This window comes from Bos javanicus, chromosome 3 (genome assembly GCF_032452875.1).
Source record: "Bos javanicus breed banteng chromosome 3, ARS-OSU_banteng_1.0, whole genome shotgun sequence".
Taxonomy (NCBI): domain Eukaryota; kingdom Metazoa; phylum Chordata; class Mammalia; order Artiodactyla; family Bovidae; genus Bos; species Bos javanicus.
Window position 1 is genome coordinate 112,733,257 of NC_083870.1, and position 16,215 is coordinate 112,749,471.

General features: G+C 39.2%; 1 protein-coding gene across 8 annotated transcripts in view; it reads left to right on the top strand.

Moving 5' to 3' along the window:
• GIGYF2 (GRB10 interacting GYF protein 2) overlaps positions 1-16,215 on the top strand; it is a 129,286-nt gene that overhangs the window by 13,644 nt on the left and 99,427 nt on the right. For 7 of the 8 annotated variants that reach the window (XM_061412630.1, XM_061412632.1, XM_061412635.1 and 4 more), the window contains one exon: positions 11,935-12,018. The exons of the other annotated variant lie outside the window; for it this stretch is intronic. In XM_061412630.1, the coding sequence (XP_061268614.1) occupies positions 11,978-12,018 (41 nt within the window). In that variant the 5' untranslated portion in view covers positions 11,935-11,977. The remainder of the gene's footprint in view (positions 1-11,934; positions 12,019-16,215) is intronic. 8 annotated transcript variants of the gene reach the window in all.

A 16,215-nucleotide genomic window follows, 5' to 3' on the forward strand; every position in this document is an offset into this window, starting at 1 on the left:
GTGCAGATGATACCACTCTAATGGTAGAAAGCGAACAGGAACTAAAGAAAGAACCTACTGATGAAGGTGAAAGAGGAGAGTGAAAAAGCTGGCTTAAAACTCAACATTCAAAAAAACGAAGATCATGACATCTGGTCTCATCACTTCATGGCAAATAGCGGGGGAAACAATAGAAACAGTGACAGACTTTATTTTCTTGGTCTCCAGAATCACTGCAGACCTTTACTACAGCCATGAAATTAAAAAATGCTTGCTCCTTGGAAGAAAAGCTGTGACAAACCTAGATAGCGTATTAAAAAGCAAACATTACTTTGCCAACAAAATTCCGTCTAGTCAAGCTGTAGTTATTCCATATGTACGGATGTGAGAGTTGGATTGTAAAGAAGTCTGAGCACCAAAAAATTGATGCTTTTGAACTGTGGTGCTGGAGAAGACTCTTGAGAGTCCCTTGGACAGCAAGGAGATCAAACCAGTCAATCCTGAAGGAAATCAACTCTGAATAATTCATTGAAAGGACTGATGCTGAAGTTGAAGCTCCAATACTTTGGCCACCTGATGCGAAGAGCTGATTCACTGACAAAGACCTTGATGCTGGGAAAGATTCAAAGCAGGAGGAGAAGAGGATGACAAGGTAAGAGATGGTTGGATGGCATCACCAACTTGATGGACATGAGTTTGAGCAAGCTCCAAGAGATGGTGAAGGACAGAAAGCTTGGCATGCTGCACTCCGTGGGGTCACAAGGAGTCATACATGACTAAGAGACTGAACAGCATATTTGCTTTACCTCTAATTTTCTTTTTTCTTTCTCCATATATGCAGATATCAGTTCAGTTCAGTCGCTCAGTCATGTCCGACTCTTTGCGACCCCATGAATTGCAGCACGCCAGGCCTCCCTGTCCATCACCAACTCCGGGAGTTCACTCAAACTCACATCCATCAAGTCGGTGATGCCATCCAGCCATCTCATCCTCTGTCGTCCCCTTCTCCTCCTGCCCCCAATCCCTTCCAGCATCAGAGTCTTTTCCAGTGAGTCAACTCTTTGAATGAGGTGGCCAAAGTATTGGAGTTTCAGCTTTAGCATCATTCCTTCCAAAGAACACCCAGGACTGATCTCCTTTAGAATGGACTGGTTGGATCTCCTTGCAGTCCAAGGGACTCTATATGCAGTCCATATATATGCAGATATACATGTGTGTGTGTATATATATATATATATGTGTGTGTGTATATATATACACATGTGTACATATACACACACACACATATATATATATACACGCTGCTGATGCTGCTAAGTCGCTTCAGTCGTGTCCGACTCTGTGCGACCCCATAGACGGCAGCCCACCAGGCTCCGCCATCCCTGGGATTCTCCAGGCAAGAACACTGGAGTGGGTTGCCATTTCCCTTTCCAATGCATGAAAGTGAAAAGTGAAAGTGAAGTCGCTCAGTCGTGTCTGACTCTTCGCGACCCCATGGACTGCAGCCTACCAGGCTCCTCCGTCCATGGGATTTTCCAGGCAGGAGTACTGGAGTGGGGTGCCATCGCCTTCTCCAATATATATATGTATATATAATTTTAATTTTTTGTTGTTTTTTTCTCTTCCGTTTGAGAGTCTGTTACAGACCTCATGCTTCTTTTCCTCCAGACATTTCAGTGTTATTTTCTAAGAATGAGAACATTCCTCTACATAATCACAGTAAGAAATTCAAAATCTTAGAAAAGTAACATTAGTATAATACTGTTGTCTAATCCATATCTCCTATTCAAATTGTTCTAATTATCTCTTTAATGTATCTTATAGCTTTTTTTTTTTTTTTTGCTGGTTCAGGATTGAATTATACACTTAGTTTTTATGTCTCTTTAATCTCCCTTAATCTGGGATGGTTCTTCAGCCTTTGTCTTTCATGACATTGGTATTTTTGGTGACTATGGTAGATTGATTTTGTGTTGTCAGTTTGGACTTATCTGATTTTTTAAAAAATTAATTTTAGTTTATGCATTTTTGTCAGGAATATAACATTAGTGATACTGTGTCCTTGTTAGTGTATCTCATCAGAAGGCACGTGGTGCCAGTTTATCTCATTATTAGTGATGTTACTTAAGTCAGTAACAGCCAGGTGACAGGGATGCATAGGGCAAGGTGTGTGGGAAAGGGTGGATCAGAGTGCTTTGCACCATCCTTTCCACGTCTTCACCAACCTTGAAGCTCCCATATATTTGCTTATTCGTTTACTTGTTGATGGACATTTGTGTTGGTAAACATGATAGCCACGTGTCAGGTATGAATAAAGCTACTCTGCATATCTGATACTCATCTCTGGGTAGAAATTTCCCTTGAGTGTATGCCTAGCAGTGGATTGTGGGGTCGCCAGATAGATGTATTATTTAGATGTGATAGATAACTGCTAAACTATCTTTTGAAGTAGTTGAACTAATTTGCAGAAGTGGAGTTATTAATCTTGTGTTAGTCCAGGTCTGGCTAAGATATGAATAGCTGGTTGCTGGAATGGGCACACAACTAATTATTTGGTACACCTAAAGCGTGCTAGGGGAGTAGTTCTTTTTTCTGCTTTGGGGAAAGTGAAGGTGGGGAAGATGGAGGCGGATTCAGGTTCTTAGTGTTTATTCTGTGTTAGTCTTTTGACAGACTCTGCACAGTACTGGCTGGACTTCATCCCAGGTTTGCCATAGGTTTTTTCTGGTCAGTTTTTACATTAATACGGGAGATACGCAGTATCAGATAATTTTTTAAAGACAGATTCAGGGGGAGCGTGTGTTTTGATATGTTAGTAGCATCAGACCAGATCAGATCAGATCAGTCGCTCAGTCGTGTCCGACTCTTTGCAACCCCATGAATCGCAGCACGCCAGGCCTCCCTGTCCATCACCAACTCCCAGAGTTCACTCAGACTCACGTCCATCGAGTCAGTGATGCCATCCAGCCATCTCATCCTCTGTCGTCCCCTTCTCCTCCTGCTCCCAATCCTTCCCAGCATCAGAGTCTTTTCCAATGAGTCAACTCTTCACATGAGGTGGCCAAAGTACTGGAGTTTCAGCTTTAGCATCATTCCTTCCAAAGAAATCCCAGGGCTGATCTCCTTCAAAATGGACTGGTTGGATCTCCTTGCAGTCCAAGGGACTCTCAAGAGTCTTCTCCAACACCACAGTTCAAAAGCATCAATTCTTCGGCACTCAGCCTTCTTCACAGTCCAATTCTCATATCCATACATGACCACTGGAAAAACCATAGCCTTGACTAGACGAACCTTTGTTGGCAGTGGTAGCTGATCAATATATCAAGACTTCTCCTGGGAAGCAGTATTGGGGAACACTTTCAGAGAAGAACATGAGCCATTGTGCCAGGTTTTGATTCTGCTTTGGCTTCTGATTTGTCTTTGTCCAGACAGAACTTAGTATGTAGAACTGTAGCTTCCTCATGTTGATAGTGATTGTGAGTGCCCAGAAGTTGTGAGAAAATGGTAAAGTTAAGAGCTAAGAGGCCAGAGTCTCTCTTTTCTTTGTTGCAGACCCAACAATATAAAAGAGCTATGTTGATTTCTTCTCTTTTCACCATTGAGCATATATTTGCACGTACACAGAGTGATAGATGAGGTCCCAAAGAGGAGTTGAGGAAGTTCAGGAAAGCTAGAAAAATATATAGAAAAAAAGAAAAATAATTAGATACTAGCAATCAGTGCTAGCGAGGGCTGATTTAGTGTCTTCAAGAAGTTGACAAAAAGGCTAGATTAAATGCATTGTCAGGCATAGGATGCAGTATATCAAAGACTGTCAACTTTCTGGTATTAAGTGCAGAAGAAATATATTACTTGAATTCACTTATAAGGAATTTTGAATAATAGGCAAGGTCTGAAATAGCGGTTATGTAGAAATATCCTCTCGGCTGTTTTTAAGTCAGCTCTGTTTAAAATTCAAGGGTAGCCCTTTCTCTGAGGTCCTATCCCTAGAATTGGAGTAGCAAAAGGAGAGGAGGGGCCGGAGGGAGGGAGGGAGGCCTTATTACTTCTCCGTGTGTTAAACTGCTCACAGGATGTTTTTCAGTATTATTAGGGTTACTGAGGCCCATCTTGCCCTGATAATTTGACATTTTACCTTCCCTTTATCCCTCTGAGGTTCTCTCACTGCTATTTTCCTGCCCAGTGGTAGGTGCATCAGCAGGCAGCATCAGGCTCTTCATCCTCTTCCATTCACAGGCCAGTTCTGTTTCTTTAGTCAGAGGACCATTAAGCCCAAAGTGCTTCTGTTGTCTGTAGTTATTAATACCTTACACAGACATTTTCTGGTTTAGGTGGTAGATTAGAATCACTTTAGTGATTGTTCCTCCTCCTTTGTGCAAAAGCTCTTTTCCTCTGACGTTCATGCTGTCTGACAGTACAACTGTCTCTTCCCCTTATTATCATCAGATCTGGACCCTGAGGCATCATCCTTTGTTTTCTTCTTTCTTCTCTCTGCCATTATCCTGAGGTTACTTCAGAGTCCATGGGATGATCCATCCAGTCTTCCCAGGCTCCTGATTCCATGACTTACCTCCTGCCTCTTCTAGTGCTTTCTTTTCTGTTTCTACTATACCTGCTTTTTGACATTACCAGCATCTCAGATTTGTAAACTCTTGTTTTTACTTTCTTCCTCATTGTGCCTCGGTCACACTTTGGCCAGTACCCTCCCTTGGCCTTACTCTTCCATTTATTGTGGAGACAAAATCCTAACCCAGATTCAGTCATGTTGTCAGCTCTCTCTCAGGCTAAGTTGGAGAAAGAAGCCCACGACCATGCAGGTAGGTGCCATCTCCATCTTGACTGGGCCTTCAGAACTTCTGTAGGTAACTGCAGTGTGGTGTCCTGGATTAGATGCTGAAACAGAACAAGGACATTGTTGGAAAAACTGGTTATAGTTACTAGTGTTGTACCAATGTTGGTGTCTCAGTCATGACAGGTATACTGTGGTAATGTAAGTTGTTTATGTTAGGGGAAGCTGATGGAATTATCTGTAGTATCTTTGTAATATTTGTATAAACTCATGTGTACTAACTGTGTACTAAGTCGCTTCAGTTGTGTCCGACTCTGTGACCCCGTGAACTGTATAGCCTGCCAAACTCTTCTGTCCATGGAATTCTCCAGGCAGTAATACTGGAGTGGGCTGTTGTGTCCTTCTCCAGGGATAAATTAGTAATTATCCCTAAATTTTATTTTATAAACAATACTGTTGTAGATCCCAGCAGCTACCGTCTCTGCATTCTTCTCAGTCCTTACCCTGTCACCTGCTGTCATTTGCCTGCTTACCTGAGAAAATTGAGGCCGTCGAATGTGAATTTCCCACAACTTGCTATTCCCCCACAAAAAGCTTGCAGATGTCTTCAGTCATTTGAACACACTTTGCTCTTGTCACAAGTGGATAGGCATAGCGTTTTTTCCCCCCATTTGTTCTTTGAAGCCCTGTCCAGCCTGTCTTCTCACAGCTGCACTTCCATCATATTTTTGCTAAATCGTTTCTTCACTTTTTGATTGTACTAGTACTTTTCCTTTAGGATATTTTCCTCTAAAGTGAAAGTGGAAATTTTCTTTCTACTCTGCTTCGTTTCTCTTCGCTTTTTCGCAGCTAACTTCTAGAAAAAGTCAACTGCATTTGTAGTCTTCCCTTTCTCACCTCCCAGCCTCTGAAATCTCACTCTGTCCTCACCATGCTTCTTTAATTGCACTCTTCAAGTCAGCAGTGACTTCATTATGGAAGCCAGTGAAGACTTTCCAGTCTCTTTTTTGACTTCAATATTTGAAACTTCTGAATTCTTCCATTAATATATATATATATTTTGGGCCAGTGTTATCTTTATTTTAAACACAAATTAGTAACTTACTAGGAGAAGAATTGCTCATAATTTCACCATTCAGAAGTAAATATTACACCTGGGGGCATATGTAAGTACCCACTAAGAATAAATTTTAAGATGTGTTGATTGTAGTTATATCCTCTGTATCCTGTAACCTGTCTTGAGCACTTAATATATTGTTGACATTTTTTTCATATCAGTGAGTATAGTTATTATTGTCACTTCTCTCTCTGCTCTCCTGGTATGTAGATCCATGCTATCTGTTGGATTACTGATACCTCTCCTTTCTCTTAACTCTTGCTGGTTTATTTCCTCCTGGCATCCTGAATGATCTTTCTAAAGTGTGAATTTCATCGTGGACACTTTCTGGCCCAAATCTTTTCATAGCCTTCCATTGCTCTTAAGACATAAAATACGAGAACTTCTGTGATACAGCCATGCTTTTTCAAACTGCACTTTAATTTTTAGCCTTATTGAGCTAATGGATGGATAATTAGATAATCTCCCCAAAGAACCTCGTTGTTTTTCCTTTCTGCTTTAGATAAAGTGAAAGTGGAAGAAGCTAGAGTCCGTGAACTTGCCTTCAGGTGAAAGGTCAGGGCTAAGGATGCCTCACTGATGGTCTTTTCTCCTTCCTGTATCCTCGTGCATGGTGTGTGGGGAGACTTTGTCCTTTCCCTTCTAGACCTCTTCTTTGGGATAGTTTTATGCAATATTTGGATACAAGTCTGTAGATTTGCTTCCCAATCTCTGTCTCATTATGACTCCACACTGGAGTTCAAGATGTAGATGTATATTATTTAGGATGGCTCCTCACATTCGTTTTGTCTAAAATGGCGTGTCCTTCCTCCCAAACTTCTTTTCCATTTCTTCTTTCCTTTCAAGGTTTTCTATACAGTTTCAAAAAGCACCCCACCCCCAGTATTACATGCTATAGATTCCATTCCATTTTTGCATCCTTTGTTCAGATTTTCCTTCTTCTCCTTTGGGGAATATTTTATGGCGTGTTTATTTGAATGTATCCTTGGTTTTGTATAAGCCACTGTAAAGGAAGGAGGATGTGAGGGTGGGCCTTCTAGGGTAAGGGGGTGGCATGAGCCTGAACCACAGAAGAAGGAGAATGCAATAGAGAGTTGAAAGTTATCATTTGGCTTTGAGTTTGGAGGTGAAACAGTGAAAGGTTGAGTTGAGAAGGTATAGATTGTCAGATTGATGGAAACCTGAAAATACGAGGAGTTTTGACCATACACACAGGGTTTAGAAAGATTGATCTTGTTGGATGTAATCAGAGGCCGAGTCAAGGGAGCAGATTAGACATTTTATTGTAGTAATCCAGACATGGGTTAACAAAAGTTCGGCTATAATGAAAGAATGCAGGTGGAATCTTGAAGGGAAATTGACCAAATTTCAGGCCAAATGATTACATATGAGGGACAGAGAAGAGGAGGGAGTTTCAGATGATTCTAGGCTTTTGAGCCTGACTGACTAGTGAACTGAAAACAGTGGTGTGTTAGTCACCCAGTTGTATCCAGCTCTTTGCGACCCCATGGACTGTAGTCTGCCAGGCTCCTCTGTCCATGGTATTCTCCAGGTAAGAATATTGCTGTGGGTTGTCATGCCCTCGTCCAGGGGGTCTTCCTTACCCAGGGATCAAACCTGTGTCTTGGTCTCCTGCATTGGCAGGAGGGTTCTTTACCACCTGTGCCACCTGGAAAGCCCCAAAACAGTGATACCTTGATCAGTTGTTGATTAGATATCCAAGAGGAGCAGGCTGCTGGAAATGCCACAGAGGTCATGGGAGAAAAAAAATCTGTAATTCACAGCAGGGGTGGAATTTGTGGGAGAATCTTCATTGCTCTTGCTGTAATAACACCCTCACTTCTTGTATCTGCTATATCAAGGTGAAAATGAAAATGTTAGTTGTGTCCACCTCTTTGTGACTCCATGGACTGTAGCCCACCAGGCTCCTCTGTCCTTGGAATGCTTCGGGCGAGAATACTTAAGTGGGTAGCCATTTCCTTCTCCAGGGATCTTCCTGACCCAGGGGTCGAACCCGGGCCTCCCCCATTGCAGGCAGATTCTTTACTGTCTGAGCCCCTATTTTAAATTCCCCATAATTTAGTTGGCAGAGTTCTACCTGAAGCACTAGTGGAGAGGACCATTGTAAATAAGATTCCAAACAATATCTAAACAGAATTTATAGTTAAAGGATCCGTGGGTACACTGAGGGAAGTTAGGAGATAAACTTGGGGAACGGTGACTAAATTGGAAAGGAGTAAAGATGGGGGAATGTATCTGTAAAGGGCTGGTCGTGGAGGACAAGGAAGGAAATAGTTTCAAGAATAAGACTATCTAAAGAGGCAGAAGAGCATGGTGGGGGCACAGCCTACAGAGTCTGGTTCAGGACCCAATTTGCTATAAAAATCAGCTGTTTTCTAAAGATCACAAGTCTCCTGGGGGTTTGAGTTGACAACATGTAGCTTAGTGGGATTTAAATGGTGGCAAAGCTTATACTCGTTTTGATACTTCACTGCATGCTTAGAAATGGCAGTTGAGAAATAAGTCCCACTTTCCATTCCAAATAATTTATAATTCAGAGACATTGTGTCAGACAATCCAGTACATAGAAATAAATCTATTAGAACTGGGCTCATTTAATTTGATTTGGAAGGAGCAGTCTGGGGTGGGGAATTCAGAATTAGAAGCTATAGTACCTTAAATTAGATTTCTTCAACAGTCATAACTTTTAGATTTCCTGCTTTAATTCATAAAGGAGAATGAGCAGAACACTATTCTAAGGAATGTAGGTCTCTTTAGTTGATAATTGAATTGTTTGGATTACTGTCTTAGGTTCATAAGAGTTCTCCAGAAAACTACCATAGGGCATAATCTTATGGAAACCTGCATTATAAAGGTAGTGAGGCTCCCAGCTCAAGGCATTAAAGAAACTTCTGAGCTTTCAGTGTTTCTGCTATATGGTATTTTGACTCTTCCTGAAAGTTTGTAGGTGGAATGAATGACTGAGGATAGGGAAAGGATGTCCTTGGTTGATGTTCTTCAGGTGTTTCGTGAATCCAGGGCTTCTGTAACTCAAGACCATTGCCTGTACAGCACAGCCTCTATGTGGTAATGACAGTCCTGGAGTTTGTATTTCCAGGACCTGTGTAGGCTTGTGGTAGTAATTTAAAGGGTAAAAGCGTATTAAATCTCTTAAGAATGATTTTAGTATTTTCACAAATATCCTGCTGTACTGCTTTCTCAATTTGGAACCAGTCTGTTGTTCCATGTCCAGTTCTGACTGTTGCTTCATGTCCAGTTCTAACTGTTGCTTCATGCCCTTCATACGGGTTTCTCAGGAGGCAGGTAAAGTGGTCTGGTATTTCTGTCTAAGAATTTTCCACAGTTTGTTGTGATCCACACAGTCAAAGGCTTTTGTGTAGTCAGTGAAGCAGAAGTAGATGTTTTTCTGGAATTGCCTTGCTTTCTGTGTGATCCACTGGTTGTTGGCAATTTGTTCTCTGGTTGCTCTGCCTTTTGTAAGGAGGACACTTGTCTTAATTCACAGTGGTACCTTACCGGATGTCTGGTCATTATCACTCCCTTGACAAGTGATTTCAGTAGGGATATACCATAATTTAATTGAGTCTAGTATTCATCACTTGTGAGATTCTTCATTTATGTATTACTAAGAAGGAAATCATACTGCAGAGTAAACTGATGGCATACTTCTTTAATTAGAATTTTTATTTTACAGTTTAAAAAAAATTCTTTTCAACTTACTTAGCAAATAAGTTTAACATTTTCATCAGGCAGTATATACTTTGTACATATGTTAAAAGGAAAATAGAAGTAAAATCAATTGTGAGGTATACTTCAGCTTCTGATTAGATATTCTTCAGCTTCTGCACATTATATGACTTTTATAAATTATGCAGAACTTAGAATTGTAGAAGTTTCCTTCCTCCTCACTCTCCCCACCTTTGTAGTGTCAGGTAACATTAAGGGTATTGGTGATGAAACATTTCTTAAGAGAGTGCTCCGTTATTCTTTCGTCATTTTGAAATGCAGCAATTTGGTGCTTGTGTAGTTCTTAAAAGCGTTCTAAGCTGTTTAATTTTTTCCCCTTAAATATTAATACTTCAGGGCTGCTGCGTGTGGCCTTGTGGATTGTGCAGTGTCAAGTCTAACGAACGAACCACAAGCTTATCTTTTTTATGTGTTTTTTTTCCCTTTCTCAAGTTCTGTAAAACAGTTGCAGTCATTCCTCCAGTGATGGAGAGTTACTTCACTACTATCCCATGGCTTTATTTGCTTTCTTTTTTGATACACAACATGTTTCAATTTAGAATTACAGCATAATCTTCTTGAAGGCATTGTAAACAGCCCTTAAAATCAGCTATTAGGAACAACACAATCGAGAAGATGACAATAATGAGCAGCTCTGACCAGGTTTTATCCTTGTGCACACAATGACAACTGTGATACAACTTCCATTGTGGGCCAGTAGCAGTTGTAGCATGGCGCTCATTAAGGTGCATTCCAGTTTCAGAGAGTTTAAAGTAAAAGCCGTATGCCTTATGTTGTTTTGGAATCATCAGTTGCTTGTGAGGTGGTGAGAGCACTAAGTTGATCTCATTTGAGTCTGATGTGCACGCTTATCTGACCAGGGAGAGGTTATCAGGGTCAAGTAAGAATACGGAACTCTCCCTGGAACCCACGTGGTTGGCATTTGTTGTTGTTCATTTGCTAAGTCTTGTCCGACTCTTTGTGATCTCATGGACTGCAGTATGCCAGGCTTCCCTGTCCTTTGCTGTCTCCTGGAGTTTGCTTAGAGTCATGTCCATTGAGTCCATGATGCCATCCAACCATCAGAAATACCTTCCAGGAAGAGGGCAGATAAATAGTTGAATATGGACGTTAGCACATTTTTACTTTGCCCTTTCTGTGTTTTAGATCAGTATGTAGTTTATTGGTTTTAGATCTTTTAAAGAACAATCAGGGTGATGTGATAAATCTTGCAGATATTTATCATATGTTTACAATATTTATAGTATTTTCTGTTTTCTAAACTCATATTCTTTTTTTCAGCTTTATTGAGATGTGATTGACATAACATTGTCTTGGTTTAAGGTGTTCATGTGTTGATTTGATTAATTTTTCAGTGTATATTGCAAAATGATTATCACCATAGCATACATCTCCTTCCTATCACATAATTACCTTTTCTTATATTTTGTGTGTGTGAGAATATTTAGGGTCTACTCTTAGCAACTTCCATATGTATACTACAGTATTATTAGCTGTAATCACCATGCTGTACCTTGGATCCCCAGAACTTGTTAATCTTAAAGCTGTAGTTTTTACCTTTGACCAGTTTCTTACCATGTCTCCCACCCTTCAGTCCCTGGTAACCACCACTTTACTGTGAGTTTGGCTTGTTAAAGATTCCACATATAAGTAATATACAGTATTTGTCCTTCCTGTCTGACATTTCACCTTAAGTTCTGATATCTTAAAATTGCTCTTGAAAGATGACTCGTGAAATTGATTAGTGGATTATTTTCACTTAATGGTCCAAGATAATTTTTTAAAGAATCACCAGAGTGTAAAGTGCTAAGGAAACAGTGGGGAGAGTTGTGGCAAAAGCTGTGAGATAGATAAGGAGAGGTCTTTAAGAATCTTTGATGTACTTCATGGTGATGGGTGAGCCATTCCAAGCGAGTAATACAAATTATTAATAAAATGTAAATCTGTTACCCCTCATTCCTTATCCATTGCCTAAAGCTGAAAAAGGAGAAATCCTTCGTTTGGTCTCCAGGGCCCTGCGTGGTCTGCTACCACCTGTCTGACCAGCGTCTCTTATACCCTGCCTCCTTTTCCTGTGTAAACATAAAAAGATGGTGGATTAGAATTAAGGGTTGGTTTATTCATTTTACTTTGCCTGCTGTATTATAAATAGGCATTAAAAAAACCTCATTCTGGTGACTGGTTGAGAGGAGCATAAGCAAAACACGCTCCCTAGCTGTACTTTCTGGCCTGGAATTCTGATTCAGTCTTGACCAACTGTATGGAGATGTTTTCTCTTGAACAGGTTTCTCTGCATATAAAAATCTGTTGTAAACATACGGAAAAGAATGGCAGCGGAAACGCAGACACTGAACTTTGGGCCTGAATGGTGAGTTTTCAAAACCTCATCCTGTTCAGAGTTGCATGACTAGTTCAGTAGTAAGGTATTTGTGCAGGTGTTGGGGGCTTATAAAATGTGCATGTTTTAGAGACTTTATGTGCCTAGTTGAAAACAATATAGCCAGTCAGGAATAATTTATATTTGGTTAGTGACTGCATTTGTCCTTTATTAAAAAAGTCTTCCTGTTCTGGTTGTGTAATGATAATGAATTTAAAACTCTTCATAGTCCTAGCAAATTATTTACTTTGTGTTTGAATCCTTATGTAGGTGCGAGTATAATTTTATATAATTGTAACATTTTAATATTTATATGTTTTCTGCTACAGTGTTTTGTGAGTGCTATTCATATTTATTTGGAAAAAATAGTTTTTATTGAATTATTGTTTGAGTTTTATTTTATTGATGGGCTACATAGGTGATCCAGAATTATACTGGCTATAGCCCATCTAGAATCAGGTTAGCATTTGCCGTAATATCAATTAATCAACCTTTGAGTCTCTTACAGATGTGTTTGGACCCTGAATATGGAATTCTCATGGGATTTTGAGATCCATCACATTGTAGTGTGACTCTTTCCCCCTCTTCTTCCTTTCCCCCCAAAGTTGGTGATTGAAGATCCTCGTCAGTGGCGTGAATAATGATAGTTGCTTTTCCCATTCAGACCTTGAATCAGAGGCAGTATATAAAGTAGATGATCGGAATAGTGTCGTAAATGTCCTTGAGTGTTTCGGTGGTGGTGCTTTGATAAATGTTCCAGACTTCCTGTAGTACTCCCTATTTGAAGATTATTAACTTACATTATTATATACATTTCTTTTTATATGTAATTCCTTAATTTTCTTGGTTCTTGTAGCTAGCATTTGGAGACTGAGGAGAAATCATTCGAAGTTTTAAGAACCAATGCAAGTTATATGCTTTGAGAGTTTATTTTGAAAATGTTGACCTAAATTACCTGTTCTAGTTCTTATTTTATATTTTAAAAATAACTTTATTACCAAATCAAATCAATATATACTTCTAGAAAAATTAGAAATTACAAGTAATCCACAAGAAGATATAATTACCTTAATTTCACTGTCCATAGTAACCGCTGTAATAGGTTGGTATATCATTCTAGGTAGCTTTATGTATGCTCATTTGTGTAAATGTACATTTATTTTCATAAAAATGGGATCATACTGTACATTCAGTTTTGTAACCTGTCTAAAAAAAACATCAAAAGTATCTTTTTTATCAATAAATATTTTCTGTTACCTTAAATAGTTGCACTGTATGGATGTACCATCATTTATTTAGTCTTCCAGATGTAACAAATATAGGCTGTTCTCAGTTTTTCATCATTATAAAAATTTTTTTGGTGAATATTCTTGTAGCTAAAACCTTATTCACGTCTTAGCAGGTGGCTTTAAATCATACAGCTCAATGTGTAAGCCATTTTGTGTGCAGGGTTTTGCCTTCATTTGTAACTGCTGCCTTTTTGCACTTACACACTCACATGTCTTTTCTTTGTGAAAACATGGTTAAAATCATCAGCTAATTTAAGGAAGTTTTTTTTTTTTTTTTTGTCTTTCGTCTAAGTCTCTCTCTGTTAAGAGTTAAGAGAGAGAGACAGTACCAGTAAAAGAACCACTCCTGCTGACGCTCTCTGTAGAGTCATTACACATTTAACATGATGCTAAATGGGTTGACAAACTATGGCCATGGGACTGTAAAGTTTTGTTGAAACACAGCCACACTCATTTGTTTCCATATTATCTGGCTGCTTTTCCACTGTCCATGGCATTCTCCAGGCAAGAAAACTGGATCCCCTCCTCCAGGGGATCTCCAACCCCCTCCCCACCCCCCCCCCCCCCCCCCGCCCCCCGACCCAGGGATTGAACTGGAGTCTCGTGCATTGTGGGCAGATTCCTTACCATTTGAGCCACCAGGGAAACTCCATATATGTACATAATATATCTGATATATTAAGTTACTTAAGTAACTCAGGTAACCCTGATCTAGACAGCTGCAGTATGAATAGAGACTGTTGCTGTGTTTTTTCTGCATGTACCATTGCATTCATTGTGAAACTTGAGGTAAGGAACTATGTCCAGAATAACTTTGAGAATCATAGTTTAGGAGGATTACACTGAATCAGTGTGTAACTCTGAAACATACAGAAACATTTAGTGATACTGTATTCTTTTTACTAACATTTTTATCATGATGTAAAACATGATGTTTGGTAAGAGTTGTGTGAAATGAAGAGATTGATTTGACAGTAGGGAAGATGAGAGAGCAAAGAAAATTGTGGTAGGGACAGACCTGGGTGACCGTAAGCATGGACTTTTTAAGCTAGTAGAAAAGACGGAATAGAATCTTTAGGTCTTCATCTGGTAGAATCATTAGGTCTTAGCTTAGCTTATATTTAGGATAAAGAAATGTATTCCATAATTACTGAAGCAATTTTAAGAAGAGTGTGATAGATTTAATGGAGGCAGTTTTAAAAAGAGTGTGATATACTTAATGGAGTAGTAAATCATTTTTATATATAAATCGAGTCATTTTAACTTCAAATGTTACCATCTTAGAGGTTTTCTGACCAACTCCCCCCATTTCCTACCTCCTTTCCCTGTTTAATTTTTTCTTCACAGTCTATATAAAAATATAACATGCCAAATATTTTACTGATTTTCTTTATTATTTATATGCCATTGTTTGGCCCCCACTAGACTGTGCGCTCCTTTGAGGGCAAGTACTTTGGTCTTGATTTTTGTACACTTTGTTCATTGCTGTAACGTCAGTGCCTGGCACATAGTAGATACTCAATAAATATTTATTAAATGCATGAGTGAAGTGTTGGAAAGTAAAGTCATTTTTAATATTTTGCCATTGTTAATATGTATACACATCCTTTAATAGTTCTGTTTGTGTTACTGTTGATTTCGTTTGGAATAATATCTTGGAAGTGGAATTTTTAAATCAGAAGTTTATTTTTTAAGGCTTTGGATGATACATGGACAGACTGACCACAAGAAGGATTGTATGAATTTAATTCCCATCTGTTGCCTGTTTATTTCACTGTCGACAAAACACAGAGTACTACCTTAAAGAAAAAAAAACTTTTTTAGTTCTAAATCTGGTAGGTTTCTTCTTTTTAAAGAATTTTTTGTTAGTCCTAGTAATAAGATAATTCACACTCACTCCAGAAAACCTTGGAGGAAGCAATAGTACGAAAGGAAAAATAGAAGATCTCAATTACCCTTTTAATTCTGCCACCCAAAGAATTGTTGTTAATGTTTTGGTTTGTATCCTTCTGTTCTTTTTTCTTCGCAAATGATTGTGTACTTTAAGACATTTTAAAGGAGGAAAACAAATTCATTATAACTTGCTTTATTTTGGTATTTTCATTTTTTTATTTTGAGCATCCAAAATCTATTCAGATAAATTGGATAATAAAGGAATTAATCATAGGGGAACGAAACAATTGCAGACAATTAGCTGGCTTTATGGAGAAGGAGCCAAGGAACTGGTTTGGGGTTTCTTCTGTCTCATCTCCATGGCCTTAAGGAAACTTACCCAGGTCTTCCCTTGCAAAGAATGAGGTACTTTTGTTTTTCCCAAAGCACTTTGTTCAGACCTGTGTTAAAGTAGTTATGACCTCGTACTGTGTCTGTTTATATCTGTTTACTCAAAAAAGAGCTACTTCCATTAAGAAAAGCACTGTATTTCTCAATTTTGGTAAGTCCATTGTTTAGCTAGTGTGGGCACTTAGTAAATGTTGAATGATTCAGGTCTTATGGTGGAGGGCATGGGGCAAGAGAATTCAAAGCTGAGATTTCTAGATTACTGTTCATGATCTTTGTGGAGTTGTGAGGGAAATGAGAGACGTTCTGGAGGATGGAATGCATTAATAGTCCCAGTTTTCAAAAAGAGTAAAAAGATAAGTGCCATCTGAAGGAATTTGTTGTTATCCTAGGCTGTATTTTAAAAGAGAACATTGAGTTGTTTAGAAAACATTTTATCAAGGGCCTCGTGTTTTACATCTTGGGTTAGGTAAGGAGATAAGGAAGCAGCAAGGATAAGGAACATGAAAAAATGAAAGTCGCTCAGTTGTGTCCGACTCTTTGCGACCCCATGGACTGTAGACTGCCAGACTCCTCTGTCCGTGGATTTCTCCAGGCTAGAATACTGAAGTGGGTAGCC